General features: G+C 37.4%; 1 protein-coding gene across 2 annotated transcripts in view; it reads left to right on the top strand.

The window, feature by feature from the left end:
• Window positions 1-20326, top strand: part of SLC13A1 (solute carrier family 13 member 1) — a 91038-nt gene that overhangs the window by 53843 nt on the left and 16869 nt on the right. For both annotated transcript variants that reach the window (XM_017854310.1, XM_017854311.1), the window contains exon 8: window positions 16051-16170. In XM_017854310.1, the coding sequence (XP_017709799.1) occupies window positions 16051-16170 (120 nt within the window). The remainder of the gene's footprint in view (window positions 1-16050; window positions 16171-20326) is intronic.

Here is a 20326-nt window from a genome sequence, read left to right as displayed (position 1 = left end):
CTGACATCGTTTTTTAAATGACTTATATCCTTTGTCATGAATTCTCCAAGGGAAGAGGTTCTACATCTTAGTTCCCCTCTGTGAATTTCTTTTTCTAATATCTAGACCAAATTCTTATGCTTTATTTTTGTTGATATTAGAGAACTGCTGGTTTCCATCATTCCCATGAAAGCAGTTGATACAGTCAATGTAATTAATATTGAGGTTGCTTTGGTCTTTGTGATCTTCCAGAGTATATCAACCAAATTTTGTTTAACTTTTCCCTTGATTTGTTGAATGCACTAATCCATTTGTAATGACAGATTAAGAGCATTATAGCACTTTCAGCAAAAGGTTTTAGTAACTATTTTCACTAGTTTTCTAATCTTCTACTTCTCCTAATCATGGGGATTCGGCCAAAAAGTCCTTTAAATTTAGAGAATGCTTAAAATATACTTTGAAACATAATGTTGTTTGTCTTCAAAAGGTTGTCTTTATATTAGAAATTATATGCAAACTGGAAAAAATTCAAAGAATTCTTTTATGATACAAAATACCAGAATAGAAGGGAAAATAACCTTATGTGAAAAAAATATAATTGATAGTATTAAACAAATTAGATATTCATTAAAATTTTGCTTAAATGTTGGCCCTACAAAACATGGTAGCATTTCAAAGCAATAATAAAATGGAATGCATTAAATTTCAATGGAAAATATTATAGAAGCTTAAAATACATAATGCCACCTTTTCCTCCTGATATTACTGGTAAACTTTTAGAGTAATACCAATGATCCTTTTGAACAATTTCATTTTGGAGCCTTGCCAGCTCCAAAGGATGCATGAAACCTCAGAGTTAATGGCTTCATACCATTGACATTTACAGAAAGGTGCCATCTTACAAATAAACTTTTGGAGGAAGAAATTATATAACGTATTTTGAAGCCTTATATTTCTATTCTTTTGATATACATAATGTTTCATATGCAATCTCTTTATATATAATGTATATATAATAATATTTAAAATGTATTTTGTGTTCCTTTTACATAAAGCAAACAAAACAATGAATTCTGAGAAAGCTAAAAGTTATTCAATACACATAAAACAGACCTTCATTCATTCATTCATTCAATTAATAAGCATTTCTTGAGAATTGGCAATGTGCAATGCACAGTTTTGATTTATTTTGTACAATGCAAGAAATAAAACCTGCCAGGAAGAATATTTCATCCGATTGTCTAGACAAAACATAAATATGAGAAAAAAATTAAAATGTAAAAATGTAGAAGTATTTTTTTTTTTTGACCTATAGGTGAGAAGATAGAGAGATGTATTGAGTCCTTGCTAGATAATTTACATGCATTATAGTGTACTTATATCCTGGATATCCTTGCTATAGAGGTGGTATATAGTCAGTGATTAAAAGCCTACACTCGGGAGTTAAAACATCTGTGTTCAAACCTCAACTCTTTCACTTACCAGCTAGGTGACTTTGGACAATTATTAAACTCTCAAAGCCTGTTGCTTTTCCAAACAAATGAGGAAAATAATATGATCTCTCTCTTAGACGATTGTTTTGAGTTTTGCAAAAAATAATTAGCACTTAGTGCCTAGGACAAAGCATGGGCTGAATAAATGTTGGTTGGCCAGGTGTGGTGGCTCACACCTGTAACCCCAGCACTTTGGGAGGCCAAGGTGGGTAGATGGCTTAATTTCAGGAGTTCAAGATGAGCCTGGACAACATAGCAAAACCCTGTATTTACAAAAATACAAAAATTAGCTGGTATGGTGGTGCACACCTGTAGTACTAGCTACTCGGGAGGCTTAGGTGGAAGGATGGCTTGAGCCCAGGAGGCAAAGGATGCAATAAACTGAGATTGCACCACTGCACTCCAGCCCAGGTTACAGAGTGAGACCCTGTTTGAAAATAAATAAATAAATAAATAAATAAATAAATAAATAAATAAAATGGTGGTTATTGTTACTATTAGAGTTGAGAAAGTTGAGGTTCAGTTTAGCAGATTGAAGACCAAAACCAAAGCCAGCCAGACCCTTAAGGCTGCCTCCTTAAAAGTTACCTTCCTAGAAACATCACAGAAGGTATGTCCTAAAAGAGGGCTGTAGCTATGTCCCACATACCTTGGTTACTACAGAAAATGTGTCCATATGACTTGGAATAATCTTAAAAGAGGCAAACACCACATTTATGGAGAAAATGAATGAAGATAATTCATTAAATCAAAGTACCAAAAAGTCTGTAATTGTTTTGTTTTGTTTTGTTTTGTTTTTTAGGGAGGAGTGAAATAGTCTGTGCATGTTTTGCATAGTTTAGAATAGCAGTATTAGATTGCCACTATAGAAGTCTGGAGACAGAAAACCAATTAGGAGTCTGTGATCAAAGTGCCAACAAATGATGAAAGGCAGTACTAGGCTAGTTGTGAAGTGATAGGAGGATTTGGACTCAAGACACTGCAAAGTCAGAAGGTTGTAAGTAACTAGATATGAGAATTTAAGTGTAAGAAGGGGTTAGGGCAACTCTGGGGACTTTTGTCCATAAGGTCAGATAGTGATGCCATGAACTTCTTGAGAAGACATGGGAAGGTGCAGGTTCACTGGAGAAATTAATAAATTTGAATTTGGACACACTGAAATGCCTGCTGAGAACCTATCCACAAAGTGATTTTCAGCAATCATTTGCAAATGCATCATTTGAGTTCGTTATAAATTTGAGTGTCTCTCTATATAGGCAAATAGTAATTTTTTGAGCATGAAAATGGTCATGTAGGAAAAAATGTTAAAATAATTGAGACATGGATAGACTCTTAGGAAATATTGACAAGGAAGAGGATTAGCAAAGTTAATCGAGGTAGGAGAAGTATCAGAAGCATATGGTATTTTGAAAGCCAGAAGACCATTTTCAAAATGGAGGATGAGTCAGGGCTTGTACAGTAGTAGAAGACAGGCATGTAGGATGATGGCTGATATTTATAAAGTATGAAATATTTCTGACATTCTGATTCTTAGAATCTAGTAGTAGCTGTGGCACCTAAATTCTTAAATTCCTACACTCCCCTATGATTAATTCACCATTAGCTTTAATAAATCCTTGCAACAGGGTGTTCTGGAAATAGTCTTTGTTCTACCACCTCTTGTTGTAATTATACAAATTCATTAGGTTTTCATTGGCTCTTCCATAAAGAAAATCCTGTTTGCTTAATGCTCTCTACCTGATTCTTATCCCCCTTTGTTCCACTGACACATTCTTCCAGTCGTCAACAAACATTTTCTAACACTACTGTCAATAAACACTATCTTGTAATTAAGCTATTACTTCCTACTCTGGTTCTTGAAAAATCAGCCATTTTGTTCCATTGAACCCTTTGCTGGAGTTGCCTCAAAAGCCACAGCTGGGGAACTTCCACAAGGGAATGCCCAAACAGTCCTGAGATGGGGCTAATTGAGATTTCAAAGAAAGAAGAAGGAAATACCAGGGTGATTGGTACAAAGCATATATTAGGGGAACTTACAGAGTGCAATCCTCTAGAGGAACAATGAGAGAAAAGGAATGTTCCACCTGGGTGCACCCACTTCAAGGGGATCAGAGTGTAGAGTTTAAGGAATTTGGCTTGGGGCCAGGGCCAATTTCTTTTTAGTAAACCTAGATACATTTATTAGTGCCTGGGAATGTTCAAGTCCCCAGTTTGGGTGTAAGCCTGCTGGGGGAAATAACCTGCAGATGGCTGAGTCACACAGAGGTCAAGGCACTCTAATTTTCAGTCAGGACTCAGAAAGGAAGCAGAGGGAACTGGGGGACCCCACACCAGCCAACTCTGTCAACATCTTTCTCTACTTTTGTGGATTCAATGCCATTTGGCCCTCTGTTCTGCTATTTCTTAACCACCATTTTCATCCCTTTTAAAAATCATAATCTATGTTTACTCTTCCATGAGCTTGTCTTATTCACACATGCACATTGAGGATTACACCATCACCCTTGAAAATTACAAGTTGTAATGGCTAAACGAATCATTGTCCTATTCTTCTATTAGCCCATAAAGGATACAAGTAGTTAATTTCATTAGTCTGTTTTGTGCTACTATAAAGGAACACCTGAGACTGGGTAATTTATAAAGAAAAGAGGTGTAATTTGGCTAATGGTTCTTCAGGCTGCACAAGCATGACACCAACATCTGCTCAGCTTCTGTTGAAGTCCTCAGGGAGCTTCCAGTCATAGCAAAGACAAAAGGGAATCACATGGCAAGAAAGCAAGAGACACAGGGGAGAGACCCCAGACTCTTTTTAACAAGCAGAGTTCCTGTGAACTCTACCACAGGGAGGGCACCAAGCCATTCATGAGGGATCCGCCCACATGGCCCAAACACCTCTCACTAGGTCCCACTTTCAACGTTAATCATAAATTTAACATGAGATTTAAAGCGAAAAAACATCCAAACCATATCAGTAAACATCAGTAGAGATGAACTGTATTAGGACATAATGAAGTACTAATTATTCTTGGGAATCATCTAAATAACTGAATAATCTTTTAGTATCAAAACAAACCTATGAAGGGAAATATTATTAGAGACTATTACTACTTTCATGGTAGAGTGGTTTTGACGCATCAATCTCATCAAATAAATACAACAGCTATTGGTTAAACATACACACAAAAGATCTACTGGATAAAGAATGGAAGATTATCACAAAAAATATTCACACCTTGCTGACTACCAAATTATATTTTTTAGTTTATAGATATCAGCTGTGAAATCTATGGGTAGGGAAAGCATGTTGGATGAAAGCTGTATTATCAATGATCAACACAGTCACTGTTGCTAACTGTGTTTTACATCACTAATTAGAGAGTAAGAATATAAACTTATTATGGTTGACCCTTGAACAACACAGGTTTGAACTGCATGGGTTTACCCATATGAAGATTTGTTTCAAAAAATGCTGTTGGCCCTCCATATCCACAGGTTCCACATCTGCAACCAAACACAGATCAAAAATACAGTATTTGAGGGCTGTGGAACCCGTGGACACAGAGGGTCAACTTTTCATGTATATACATGGGGATTATACTGACTTCAGGAGTTGAGTATTTCTGGATTGTGGTAACTGTGGGGGTTGCTAGAACCACTCCCCCTCACATATGAGGAACAACTACCTAGCAATAACCACTTTCAAAGATTACTATGATTTTTTCCTGCAGAAATGAGCAATATATACTTCTCAGTTATAATTTCTCCGGTAAATACTATGGAAGAAATTTTAACATGGCAGAGTTTGAACTTAGACCTCAATCCAGATTTCAAGCCCACCATATATTAGCTTAACTTCTGTGACTATCAGTTTCCTTTTCTGTAAAATGGGGATGATATTAGAACTTACAACATTATTGAAATAATTAAATGCCATAATACACATGTGGCTCTAGCAGAGGGTCTGGCACATAGTAACTTGTCAATAATGTTAGCTGTTGTTATTGCTACTGCTCTACTTTTGCCATTGCTGTTAAAAATCTCAGCCTGGATCATGAATGATAAATATTTAATATTTTGAAGAAAATCCTCTGGAAGTACACACATACAAAATGGAAAGGTAGCTGTATCTGAGAGATAATCAAAACTGACTTCAGTTAAAAGGTCTATAGTTGGTGTAGATACTAGCATACTGTGACACTTAATGCCCAAAATCTGTTCCAAGGTTATAAATTTCCAAGACTACATTCATTGTTTTGAAGCTATGTTCTGGGTATTTCCTGGGTATTAAAGTTATTTGTTTTTCAGTGGGGCATAAGTTGCATATAACATATAAGTTACATGCAGTGACAATGACTCTTCCTAAGAGTCAACCTTGATGCATAAATGTGCTTTAGGTCAAAGCACATCTCCGTGTTATGGGGCATCATTTCTACAGTTGTTTTAAAATGCCACAAAAACATAAAGCTTGTACTCCAGCTTGTGAATGTTTTGTAATATATATGGCATTTTTTCTTTTTACCTGGGGGCTGAAATTGAGGATATGGTGGTTTAATGGACAGAGGTTGTGTTTTAAACTCCTCCTGGGTTAAAAATACAGTTTGATTACACAATCTGACTTTGAGCAATCCACTTAGCCCCTAAGACTCAGTTTCTTCCTGTGTAAAATAAAAATGTTATGCTTTCTTCACAGGATTTTTGATAAAATTAAAAGTGCTTAGCTCATCTGCTCATTCCTACTTTCTACCTAACCTCTAAAACTAACAGTGCCCCAAGAGAAGCACTTCGCTTCTAAATCTCCACTACTCCTCAGATTATCAGACTCATTTCTGTGTTTGTAATACTACCTATGTGCTGATAACTACCAATTTTATAACTCTATCCCTGCCCTCTGCTCTGAATTTCAGACTTATTTATCCAGCTGCATTCCAACATGACCACTTTGAAAACTGAGGGACATATCAAATCATCACATCCCAAAACAGCATGCTTGATCTGCCACCTCTCCCCTGCCCTCCTGCCAACCCAACCTCCCCTCAGACTTCACCATTTCAACATAATGACATCTTTTCTCTATTTCCTATGTTTTATTCCAAGTATATATAAAATCTATTGCCTTCTGTTTATCTTCACATGTAAACTAAAATCTACTCCACTCTACCCTACTTCCGAGGAACTTTCTTTGTCTTCTAATAGGTTTCCCTGTGTATTCCTCTTCTACTGCTACCTTACAAATGGCAATCAACTTAGTGGCTTAAAACAGCACACATTTATTATCTCATTATTTTTGTGGGTCAACAGTTCAGGCAGAAAGGGGCAGAGCAAGATGGTGGAATAGAAGGCTCCGTGGATAGTACACCATGCAAGGACACCAATTTAACATCTATCTACACACAGAAAAGCTCCTTCATAAGGACCAAAAATCAGGTGAGCACTCACAGTAGCTCTTTTTAATTTCATATCATTGAAAGAGGCACTGAAGAGGTAGAGAAAACAGTCTAAAATCACAGATGCTGCCCCTCCCTCATTCCCTGGCAGTGGCAGCATGTTGCAGAGAACATTCTTGTGCTATGGGGAGAGGTGGGGAAAAGCAATTGTGAGGCATTGAAATTAGTGCTGCCCTATCATAGCAGAAAGAAAAACTGGACCAAACTCAGCAGATGCCCACACCCTGAGGGAGCATTTAAACCAGCCCTAGCCAGAGAAGAAGTGCCCATCCCAGCAGTTGGAACTTGACTTCCCACAACCCTCACCACTGCGGGCTAAAGTGTTCTGGGGCCAAAAATAAACCTGAAAGGAAGTCTAGGCCACAAAAACTACAACTCCTAGGCATCTCCTAGTGCTGAACTGGGCCTAGAGCCAGAGGACTTGTGTTGGGGGAATGTAGCCTACTGGGACACCAGACAGGGCAGCTAAGGGAGTCCTGACATCATCTCTTCACTAACTCACAGTTGCACAGATTGCAGCTCCAAAAAAAAGACTCCTTCCTACTGCTTGAGGACAGGAGAAGAGAGGAGAGGGAAGAGTGGAGAGGACTTTGTCTTGCATCTTGTATAACAGCTCAGTCACAGCAAGTTAGGGCACTGGCCCCCTTTCCAAGCCCTACTTTTGGGATGACATTTCTAGACACACTGGGCCAGAATGAAATCTGTTTTCTTGAAGGAAAAGACCCAGTCCTGGGAGGATGCATCACCTGTTAACTAAAGAGCTCGTCGTCAGCCAGACGTGGTGGTTCACGCCTCTGATTCCAGCACTGTGGGAGCCCGAGGTGGGTGGATCACGAGGTCAGGAGCTCGAGACCAGGCTGGCCAACATAGTGAAACCCCATCTCTACTAAAAATATAAAAATTAGCTGGTCATGGTGGCACAGGTCTGTAGTCCCAGCTACTTGGGAAGCTGAGGCAGGAGAATCACTTGAACTTGGGAGGCAGAGGTTGTGGTGAGCCGAGATCAAGCCACTGCACTCCAGCTTGGGCAACAGAGTGAGACTTTATCTAAAAAAAAAAAAAAGCTCTTGGCCCCTGAAAAACCAGCAGCAAGACTCAAATACTACATCAAGGGCTTTGGGTGAGACACTAAGAGATGCTGGCTTCAGGTGAGAATCAGTGCATTCTTACCTGTGAGGGCTATGGGGTGAGACTCCTGCTGCTTGACAAAAGCAAAGGAAAAAATAAAGGGGACTTTGACTTGTACTTTAGGTACCAGCTTGGCCACAGGGGTGGAGCACCAAGCAGGTTCTTAAGGTCTCTGATTCCTTGACTTGGTTCTTGGATGGCATTTATGGACCTGTCCTGGGAAGGAAGGCGAGCCCACTGCCCTGAAAGGTGAGTCCCAGGCCAGGCAGTATTCACACAAGCTGACTGAAGAGCACTTGGACCTTAAGGGAACATCAGTGGTAGTTTGGCAATGCTCCCCATGGATCTGTGGTGGCAGTGGACACAGGGTGAGCTTTCACTGCCTTTGGAAAGGGGAGGGAGAGTGGGAAGGACTATGTCTTGTGGTTTGAGTGCTAGCTGAGCCATAGTACATTAGAACATCAAGCCTCACTGTATACATAAAAAATAAAAAGCAAGAAACTAAACCATATCACTAGAGAAACTCACCTTGACTAAAAGCTTCCTTTTAGTGAATGAGGTAGAGATAAAAGAAAAGACCACAAGACAACTAGAAAACAAATAACAAAATGGCAAGAGTAAGTCCTTACTAATCAATAGTAACATTGAATATAAATGGATTAAACTCTCCAATCCAAAGACATAGAGTGGTTACATGGATAAAAAACAAGATCTATTGGACAGTTGCCTAAAGGAAACACACTTACCAAAAAAGACACAAGTTGACTGAAAATAAAGAGATAGAAAAAGATATCCCATGCCAATGGAAACCAAAAAGGAGCAGGAGTCACTATACCTATATCAGGCAAAATAGATTTCATGACAAAAAGTATAAGAAGAGTCACTATATAGTGATAAAGGGGTCAAACCAGCAAGAGGATATAATAGTTGTAAATATATATGCAACCAACATGAGAGCTCCCACATATATAAAGCAGATATTATTAGAGAGAGAGAGAGAGAGAGAGAGAGAGAGAGATCTCAATACAATAATAGCTAAAGACTTCAACACCCCACCTTCAGCATTAGATGGACCTTCCAAACAGAAAATCAACAAAGAAACATTGGACTTAATCTGCACTATAGGCCAAATGGATCTAACAGATATTTACAGAACATTTCATCAAATGACTACAGTATACACATTCTTTTCCGCAGCACATGGACCATTCTCAAGGATAGACCATATGTTAGGTCACAAAAGAAGTCTTAAAACATTCAAAAAATTTAAATAATAGCAAACATCTTCTCTAACCACAATAGAATAAAACTAATAATCAAATTCAAGAGGAATTTTAGAAACTATAAAAGCATGTGGAAATTAAACAATATGCTCCTGAATGACCAGTGGGTCAATAAAGAAATTCAGAAGGAAATTGAAAAATTTTTTGAAACAAATGTTAATGGAAACACAATATATCAAAATCTATGGAATACAGCAAAAAACAGTACCAAGAGGGAAGTTTATAGCTCTAAGTGCCTGCATTAAAAAAAAAAAAAGAAAAACTTCAAATAACCTAATGATGCATCTTAAAGAATGAGAAAAGCAAGAGCAAACCAAACCCAAAGTCAGTAGAAGAAAAGATCAGAGTAGAATTAAGTTAAATTGAAATAAAGAAAACAATACCAAAATCAACAAAACTAAGAGTTGTGATTTTAAAAAAAGTTAAACAAAATTGGCAAATCTTTAGCCAAACTAAGAAAGCAAGAGAAAAGATCCAAATATGTAAAATCAGAGATGATAAAGGAGTAATTGTAGCTGATACTGCAGAATTCAAAGGATCATCAGTAGCAACTATGAGCAGCTCTATGCCAATAAATTAGAAAACCTAGAATAAATGGACAAATTCCTAGACATGTACAATCTATCAAGATTGAACCATGAGGAAATCTGAAACCTGAACAAACTAATAGCAAGTAATGAGATTGAAGCCATAAAAAAATTCTTCCAGTAAAGAAAAGCCTGGGACCCAATGACTTCACTGCTGAATTCTTCCAAATATTTGAAGAAGAAATAATATCAATCCTACTCAAACTATTCCAAAAATACAGGAAGGAATAATTTCAAATGCTACGAGTCCAGTATTACCTTGGTACCAAAACCAGACAAAGACACATATAAAAGGATATTACAGAGAAATATCCCTTATGAATATTGTTGCAGAAATCCTCAATAAAATACTAACAAACTGAATTCAACAAATACATTAAAAAGATCATTCATCATGACCAAATGGCATTTATCCCTGGGATGCAAAGATGTGTCAACATATGCAAATAAATCAATGTAATAATACATCATAACAACAAAATGAAGGACAAAAACTATATAATCATTTTAATTTATGCTGAAAAAGCATTTCATAAAATTCAACATCCCTTCACAATAAAACCCTCAAAAAATTTGTAAAGAAAGAAAATACCTTAACATTAGAAGAAAAAAAAAAAAAAAGAAGAAGAAGAAGCTGTATACGACAGATGACAGACCCACAGCTAGTATTATACTGAATGGGTAAAAAACCTCAAGATCTGCAGCATGAAAATGATGCCCACTTTCAACACTGTTATTCAACATAGTACTGGAAGTTCTAGCTAGAGCAATCAGAGAAGAGAAAGTTAAAAAGGAGCCCAAATTGGAAAGGAAAAAGTCAAAGTATCCTTGTTTGCAGATGATACGATCTTATATTTGGAAAAAAATTAAAGACTCCACCAAAAAACTATTAGAACTGATAAACAAATTCAGTAAAGTTGCAGGATATAAAATCAACCAACAAAAATCAGTAGCATTTGTATATGCCAACAGTGAATAATCAGAAAAAGAAATTTTAAAAAGTAATTCCATTTATGACAGCCACAAATAAAACTAAGTACCTAAGAATTAACTTAATGAAAGAAGTGATAGATCTCTGTAATAAAAACTATAAAACAGGGATGAAAGAAATTGAATAGGACACCAAAAAAATGGAAAGATATTCCATGTTCATGCATAAGAATTAAAAGGTTCATACTACCCAAAGCAATCTACAGATTCAAGGCAATCCCTAAGAAAATGTCAATGACATTCTACATGGAAATAGAAAAATAATCTAAAATTTATATGGAACCACAAAAGAACCAGAATAGCCAAAGCTATCTTTAGCAAAAAGATCAAAACTGTAAGAATCACATTACGTGACTTCTAATTATACCGCAGAGCTATAGTAATCAAGACAGCATGGTACTTGTATAAAAACAGACACATAGACCAATGGAACAGAATAGAGAACTCAGAAACAAATTCATACACCTTCAGTGAACTCATTTTTGATAAAGGTGCCAAGAACATACACTGGGGAAAAAGCAGTCTTTTCCATAAATGGTGCTGGGAACTCTGGATATCCATATGCAGAAGAATAAAACTAGACCCTTATTTCTTGCCATAAACAAAAATGAAATCAAAATAAATTAAACACGTAAGCCTAAGACCTCAAACTATGAAACTACTACAAGAAAACATTGGTTAAACTCTCTACTACATGGGTCTGGGCAAAAATTTCTTGAATAATACCTCACAAGTCCAGGCAACCAAAGCAAAAATGGACAAATAGCATCACATCAAGTTAATAAGCTTCTGCACAGCAAAGGAAACAATCAACAACATGAATAGATAATCCACAGAATGAGAAAAAATATTTGCAAGTTTTCCATCTAACAAATTATTAATAACCAGAATATATAAGGAGTTCAAACAACTCTATATGAAAAAATCTAATAATACAATTAAAAATGGGCAAAATATTTGAATATTTCTCAAAAGAAGACATACAAATGGCAAACAGGCATATGAAAATGCATTCAACATCGTTGATCATCAGAGAAATATAAATCAAAACTACAATGAGATATCATCTCACCCCAGATAAAATGGCTTTTATCCAAAAGACAGGCAATAACAAATGCTGGTGGGGATGTAGAGAAAAGGGAACCCTCATACACTGTTGGTAGAAATGTAAATTATTAGTACAACCAGTATGGAAAGCAGTTCAGAAGTTCCTCAAAAACGAAAATAAATCCACCATGTGATTCAGCAATCCCACTGCAGGGTATATACCTAAAAGAGAGAAAATCAGTATTTGGAAGATATATCTGCACTCCCATGTTTGTTGCAATACTGTGTGTATTAATAATAGCCACGATTTGGATGCAACCTAAGTGCCCATCAACAGATGGATAAAGAAAATGTGGTACATATACACAATGGAATCCTGTTTAGCCATAAAAAAGAATGAGATCCTGTCATTTGCAACAACATAAAGGGAACTGGAAGTCAGTATGTTAAGTGAAATAAACCAGGCACAGAAAGACATTACATGTTCTCACTTATTTGTGGGATCTAAAATCAAAACAAATGAACTAATGGTGATAGCCAGTCGAAGAATGGTGACCCAAGACTCGGAAGGATAATGGGGTGTGGGCTGAAAGGTGGAGATGGTTAATGGGCACAAAATTAACAGAAAGAATGAATAACACCTAGTATCTGACAGGACAACAGGGTGACTATAGTTAATAATTTAATTGTATATTTAAAAATAACTAAAAGAGTATAATTGGATTGTTTGTAACGTAAAGGATAAATGTTTGAGGGGATGGATAATCCCATTTCCATGGTATGATTATTACAAATTGAATGCCTTTATCAAAACATCTCATGTACCCCATACATATATACACCAACTATGTACCCACAAAATTAAAATTTTAAGAATTTTTTTTAAAAACACTCCAGGCAAAGGTTAGCTGGGCTCTTGCTCAGAATCTTACCAGGCTGACAGCAGGGTGGCAACTGGGCCTGTAACCTAGATAGAGGCTCAGGGTATTCCTCCAAGCTCATTGAGGTTGTCAGGAGAATTTGGTTCCTTGCAGTTTAATTACTGAGGTGTCCATTTTCTTGCTGGTTGTTGGCATGGGGTCACTCTCAGCTGCTAAAGGCTGCCCTCAGGCCCTTGCTACAGGGCCCCGTCCTCTGACAACAGGACGTTTGCTTCTTCAGGCCAGCAGGAAACTCTCCTTTAAGGGCTCACCTGATTAAGTTAGGCCTAGCCAGGGTAGTTCGTGCTTTTGATTAATTCTATCAATTGATAGGGACTCTGATTACCTAAGGAAAATCCCTTCACTCTTTTCACTAAGCAACCTAATCACAGGAGTGATATCTCATCATATTCCCAGATTCTACCCACACAGAAGAGGAGATTGTACAAGGCATGTATACTAGGAGGCAGGAATTTGGGTCATATCTTGGAACTCTGCCTACCACATCCTGAACATCACACACTGTTTCCACTCTTGTTGCCTTCAATCCTGAGAATGCATCCAGGAGCCAATCTGTTTTAAGTCAGTTACTAAGTAGATCATGTCACGTTACTAACTTACTATGTTCCAATTGGTCCTTATTGCATTTGTAATAAAATCCAAATTCTTTCAGACTGGCTACAAGGTTATATATGATCTGATCCCTATTGACTACTTCTTTCATGTCACACTCACCTTAACTCACTACCCACAGCCACGGTGGTCTCCTGTCCTTTCACAAGTGCGACAAACTCATTCCTAACTCAAGGACTTTGTAATTGCTATTTCCTCTGTCTGGAATGCTGTTTCCTAGTTATTCACATGACTGGCTCCTTCTTGCTATTTAGGTCTCATCTAAAACGTTACCTTCTCTGATGACGTTATGTAAAATTTCCCCCTTCCCCTAATCACATTTTATTACATCATTCTGTTTTATTTCCTATTTTGTTATATGTTTACCTGTTTATTGCCTGTGTTCCCTACTTGAACATAAACTTCATGAGAGCCCGCACCAGGTCAATCTCATTCACCACTATGTCCCCAGTAGCTTGGAGAGCACCTGGCACTTGGCAGACACCAAACAGTGTTAGGTAAAAGAAAAGGATTTCATCAGAATTAAATCTCTTAGCATAGTTCATGACAGAAGAAATCTGTATTTGCTTTAGATGCGTGTTTGAAGTCTCTTCACTTGTAGGATATAAGAAAAAGTGGGAAAAGGAACATCACAGCAAAAGAAAATCCTTAGAGTATGCCATATATTTCTTTATTTGCTCAAAATATTCACTCTTGGTATAAGGGTAAAGGTTATGATTAAAGAGGCATAGTCCCATGTGGTTGTTTATATACTTCCATACTATTAAACTAAACAAAACAACAAAGTTTAACTTTTTCAGGCTTTCATTTTTCTAAAGAAACTATTCCTTCAGGCAAAAATTCTGAAAAGCCCGTCTTCAGTCAAATACATTTTGCAGGATTCTCTCCAGTGGGTAGAAAGAACTCTGCATACTGATTTCAAGACATGAGCCACAGATGGTGAAAAGTGAAATTAGGCTCGAGGACATGGGTCTAAACCTAATCCAAGCAGCATTCTTAAGTGTCATTAGGTTGTATACAGACTAACATAGGTCATCCTGTAATCCAAGTCTAATGTTAATGGGAAATCAGCTTTTCCCCTGTTACTTTATTTTCCAATTGGAGATAACAAACATTTTTCAAAAACGAATAGTTTTCAATAGAGCCTCATGGATGTGATAAAGCATTTTTCCATTCACCACACTGCCAATTTTCTAACATCTTTAATTATCATTTGTCACTTTCTAATTGCATAAATATGTAAGCTAATATTTGGATCTCTTCAAGGTAGATAAAAATTATCCTCAAGTTGCTAAAGACGATTGTAGGGCCTAGGGAGATTAGTAATTTTTCATAAGCTCAAAGAAAATTATAGAAAACCTTAGAAATCTAGAGTTTTGAGGACCCATTATTATTAAGAACCATCTTAAAGTAGAAAAAGAAACACTCTAAAGTGCATAAATTTGCTACATAGATATAACATGAAATATTTTATTACTTACATGATTTTTAAATGACAAAAGACAAAGTATGATTCAAATAGAAAAAAAATGCAAATCTATATTTCTATAAAGTTCTACGTATTTTATGACTTCAAGAATATTAAAATATGTTAACAATGTTTTCATTACTTCTGTATATCTTTGTTTTTCAGATTTTCAAATTTATCTCTGTTACTGCTTTTAGAAAAAAAGTAAAGACAACTGTTTCTCAAATTTCCTATTGTTTCTCCATAGTTATAAAATAGATGACTATATAATAATTTATTTGGTATGAGACATTTTAGAACAATGAATGTGAGGTTACCAAAGAAACTGTGCTAGTGTCTCACCTTTTGTTGTTGTTGTTATTATGTGAGTTTAAAAGTTGAAAATAACTAGGTAAGATAAAAAGAAAAGTTGTTGATTTCTTCAGAACTTTTAATTATTTTTATCTGGCTCAGAGTTATTCCATTTGACTGTGCCCCAAAGCACCACCTGGTTCTAGGAAGAAAGAGCTACCATATAACTGGTTCGATGGTTGCTGTGCTTTAGGTAGAAGAAACAGAGGGGAAAACAGCCTTGGGAGATGACTTGGGCTGGATCAGAGTTCCTTCATAGGGCCAAGAATTCTAGTCACCAAGGTGAAATGGGAACAGACATTCAGTCCCATTAATTTTCACCCGTTCCCAATTCTGCTTATGTGTCTTTTCTTGTTCATATACTGATGATTTGAGTAGTGACAACAAAATGCACACACCTCATGAACACCTAGTTCTTGTGCATTTAATGAGTACCAAGCACTGCGCTGGGTTTTTTCCACAAGCACCTCCTTCAAGATGAAATGTAGAGAACAAAAATCAAAACACATCCACTCTTGCTTTTATGGGATGCAGCAATAATTATGCAGTTACAGAATCAAGACAGGAGACAAGGGGTAAAATTACTCTACTTAATGATGAGTATATTCCAGGACTTCCTTCTTGGACAGCAACACAGGAAAGAGGTGGACTGCTGCTTTCCTGTTACAATCTGAAATGATTCCACCTGTCTCTCCTTCCCTGAATATGTCTCCATGTTTTCACACAGACGCTATCCTGACTGTCGTTGCCTCAACTTTGGATCATGGTTTACATTTTCCTTCCCGGCTGCTCTTATCATTCTACTCTTATCCTGGATCTGGCTTCAGTGGCTTTTCCTAGGATTCAAGTAAGTAAATATTTCATGGTAATAGGCTAAAAAAAGGTGTCTAGGTTCCTAGTTCTTAGCTTCTTATCCGATGCTCTTTCCCCTCTGCCATGCAGACTACAAAATTAATACACACAAATACATATTTTAAGGATAAGCTTGAATCTCATTTAAATAATACTGACTGTGGAAGAGTTAATTAAAGATTAGAAAGGGGCCAGATGCAGTGACTCATGCCTATAATCCCAGCACTTTGAAAGGCCAAGGTGGGAGGATTGCTTGTGCAATCCTCTCTGAGTTCAAGACCAGCCTGGACAATATGGCAAAACCCTGTCTCTACCAAAAACAAACAAATAAACAAACAAAAACCCCCAAAAAACAAAACAACAACAAAAACCTCCCCCCTAAAAGGACCATCCAGGCATGGTGGTGTGCGCCTCTTGTCCCAGCTACTCAAGAGGCTAGGTGGAAGGATTGCTTGAGCTTGCCGGGCGAAAGTTGCAGTGGGTTGAGATCACACCACTGCCCTACAGCCTTGGCGAGAGAGAATTGTCTCAAAAAATTAAATAAAGATTAGGGCCAGGCACGGTGGCTCACGCCTGTAATCCCAGCACTTTGGGAGCCCAAGGCGGTTGGATCACGTGGTCAGGATATCCAAACCATCCTGGTCAACATGGTGAAACCCCATCTCTACTAAAAAAATACAAAAAATAGCCAGGTGTGGTGTCAGGCACCTGCAGTCCCAGCTACTCAGGAGGCTGAGGCAGGAGAATCACTTGAACCCGGGTGGCAGAGGTTGTAGTGAGTGGAGATCGTGCCACTGTATTCCAGCCTGGGTGACAGAGTGAGACTCTGTCTTAAATAAATAAATAAATAAAGATTAGAAAACAAATCATCTAGGTGAGCTTTGAGTCCTAAGATGATGAGACATTGAAGGGCATAAATAACTCAATCTGATGTCCAACTTATTAAAGAGGAATTTTAAGGCTTGCCCCTCCACTTAGTTTAATGTGGGGATTTCCTTGGGTTATCAAGCTACTTACACTGTGACAAGTAGGACTTCCTGCATCACGCTAGCACCAAAATTGACATCCTTTTCAATATACCAAGTACAATAAAGATCTGAGGATGTTCTCTGTGGAAAGAATATTGCTTTAGGAATTACTAGACCAGGAATAAAATTGTGGCTTCTCAGAGGTCAGATAAGGGATCATTACAAGTCCAGACCCATTCTCAGTCTCAGTGTCTTCAATTGTAAGATGATAGAATTTACCCAGAAAATCAGTAAGATCCCTTCCAAGGCTATAATTCTAATACATCTGGGCCTAAATCGAACACATAGATGTCAAAGTAAAAAAAAAAAAAAAAAAAAAATGTTGACCAATGGAGACCGACTGATGCCACTAAAATGTCAAATATATGCATTCAAAGACAACTTCAAAATATTATCTTGGCTGGGATCAAAGCTGGTAGTTCATAAGTACCAATGAGTTACATGACTTAGATGACAATGAGCATTTAAAATTATGAAGGGCTCCAGAGCAAAATCTAAAATGCAGCCTGTAATTTCTACTCGTTTAACAATACTCCTAAAAGAAAGTTGAAGTTGCTATATGTCAAATCTTGAGTATCTTTTTTTTCCTGAAAAACAAAACAACTCAGATTGATTTTGGTGGGGTTTTATTTAAATAATTTCAAGGACCTATGAATAAAACAGCATGTTATTCATCAAACCAGAGAGACTGAAGCCAACTATGCGTACTTCCTTTGAAAAGCGAAATGCTTTGGGAGGCTGGTAGGGTGTATCTCCTGAGGTAAGCAGTTCGAGACCAGCCTGGCCAACATGGTGAAACCCCTTCTCTACTAAAAATACAAAAATTAGCTGGGCATGGTGGCAGGCCTGTAATCCCAGCTACTCAGGAGGCTGAGGCAGGAGAATTGCTTGAACCTGGGAGGCAGAGGTTGCAGTGAACCAAGATTGTACCATTGCACTCCAGCCTATGTGACAAGAGCAAAAGTTAAAAAAAAAAAAAAAAGAAAGAAAGAAAGAAAAGAAAAGAAAAGAAAAATGCTGAAATCAGATGAGGTTCCATGTCTGTGGCCATGGTTTCCATTTCTAGTTATATGAGGACTGACATTCTCCCCTCTTGATTCCTCTTTCTGCTTTTTCTCTAGAACTGCCATGGTTTTATTAGTAGTGAGAAGATGGTACTGATGATTAAAAAAATAATTCTATCCAGATTGTGGGAGCAGCATGTGGCAGTCCTCCTGCTGAAGCAAATGTGTAGAATGTCACTGACTTCAGCAGGTGGGCATCAATGGGGAGAGGCCAGCTGCATACTAAGTGCCCCTTTCAGGAAATCCAAGCCTTTGGGGACTATTCAATTGTGCAGGTAGCAATGCAGGATACAGAAGATGGCAATCCCAAGTCAAAAGAGTCTCAGGTTCTTCATTGCTACATTTAATGACTTTGTAAAATATATATGCAACCATTGTCATTATTTTAAAATGGCACACCACTTACAAAGGAGAAATTAAGAACATAAAAGGCAAATATATTGAAATGTGCTCTCAATGAGGAAAAACAAAATCCCATGAAATGCATACACTAGGTAAAGTCCGGAAATCATGATCAGTCATATATTTAAACAGTCCCCTTGGTGTCCACTATCTGTTAGACACTGCACAGCTTCATGCTCCAGCTAATTTTTCAGTGTCCTTTTCCGTCTGCCAAGGTGTTTACCTCCAGAGATTTTAGATTGACAGATGGAAATTATCAGCCACTCCCCTGGCAGACTAGCATACATTCTGATTTGTGTGTTGGCTATTAACACAGTTAACTCACTCATTATAAATGATCCCAACATACCTGAGAAGAGGAGCTCATCTGTCAGTGCCATTGAACTTATGTAAATGGAGAGTTTGATGCGTTGTCATAGGCTTTGTCAGTTCCTTTGTGAAGGCATTAACCTTCATTTGTAGCAAAGCCAATTTGGCTTTTGACTTAACTATTTATTGTCTGCAACCAAAATGATAAAGTACATATGAAATGTACTAGGTGGAAAATTGTTTCTAAGGAGACTCATCTCTTTCTTTAACTATGATTTTCTCTTCTACAGACTGCTCTCTAGGTGGCCCATAGATTAGTTTCTTACAATAGTAGTATTTATGTCATGACAAGGGGTAAAAGTTTGAGGCTGACACTAGTCAGTAATTTAACTGAGATTGCAAAAAAGCAATTATTTCCTAATTGATCATAAATGTAGCACTGTCCATTCACTCACATTCAGGCATTGAGGTGTATGCACGAGGGTGATTATGAATGTATAAGCTTACCCCAGCTATTTTACAGAAGAAAATGTCCTTTCTGTCTATACTCACACAACATGTAAACTAACTGAGCTACTCACAAACATTCCAAGAGATAATCCATAAGAATCTAGCCATTTTCTCACTTAGTTCTTCCTCTGGAGGAATTTTTTTAAAAATCTACATCTAAAACAGTATTTCACAAAAACTGTTCCGTTTTGAAGACACTGGTCTTCAGGACAGAAAATTAGTAAGGAAAGAGATCACTAAAACAAGCAGCTGAAAATGATAAAAAGTGGCAGTTACTATTGGAAATAAACAGGAAGATTATGTTGTGGGTGCTATTAGGACATATGAGTAAAGAAACTTAAAGAAAAAATGTAATAGAGTTTTACTTCTTTTTTAAATTTTATCCTAAGTTCCTTGATACATCGGCAGGATGTGCAGGTTTGTTATACAGGCAAACATGTGCCATGATGGTTTGTTGCACCTATCAACCCATCACCTAGATATTAAGCCCCGAATGCATTACCTATTTATCTTGATGCTCTCCCTCCCTCCACACCCCTGACAGGCCCCAGTGTGTGTTGTTCTTCTCCCTGGGTCCATGTGTTCTCATTGTTCAGCTCCTACTTACGAGTGAGAACATGCGGTGTGGTTTTCTGTTACTGTGTTAGTTTACTGAGGATAATGACTCCCAGCTCCATCCATGTCCCTGCAAAGGACATGATCTCATTCCTTGTTGTGGCTGCATAGTATTCCATAGTGTATATGTACCAATTTTCTTTATCCAGTCTATCACTGATAGGCATTTGGGTTGATTCCATGTCTTTGCTATTGTGAATAGTGCTGCAGTGAACATATGCAT

Source organism: Rhinopithecus bieti, unplaced genomic scaffold (assembly GCF_001698545.2).
Source record: "Rhinopithecus bieti isolate Rb0 unplaced genomic scaffold, ASM169854v2 scaffold_36410, whole genome shotgun sequence".
Lineage (NCBI taxonomy): Eukaryota > Metazoa > Chordata > Mammalia > Primates > Cercopithecidae > Rhinopithecus > Rhinopithecus bieti.
Note: the sequence above shows the minus strand (reverse complement) of the source record. Positions and strands in the feature narration are given on the sequence as shown.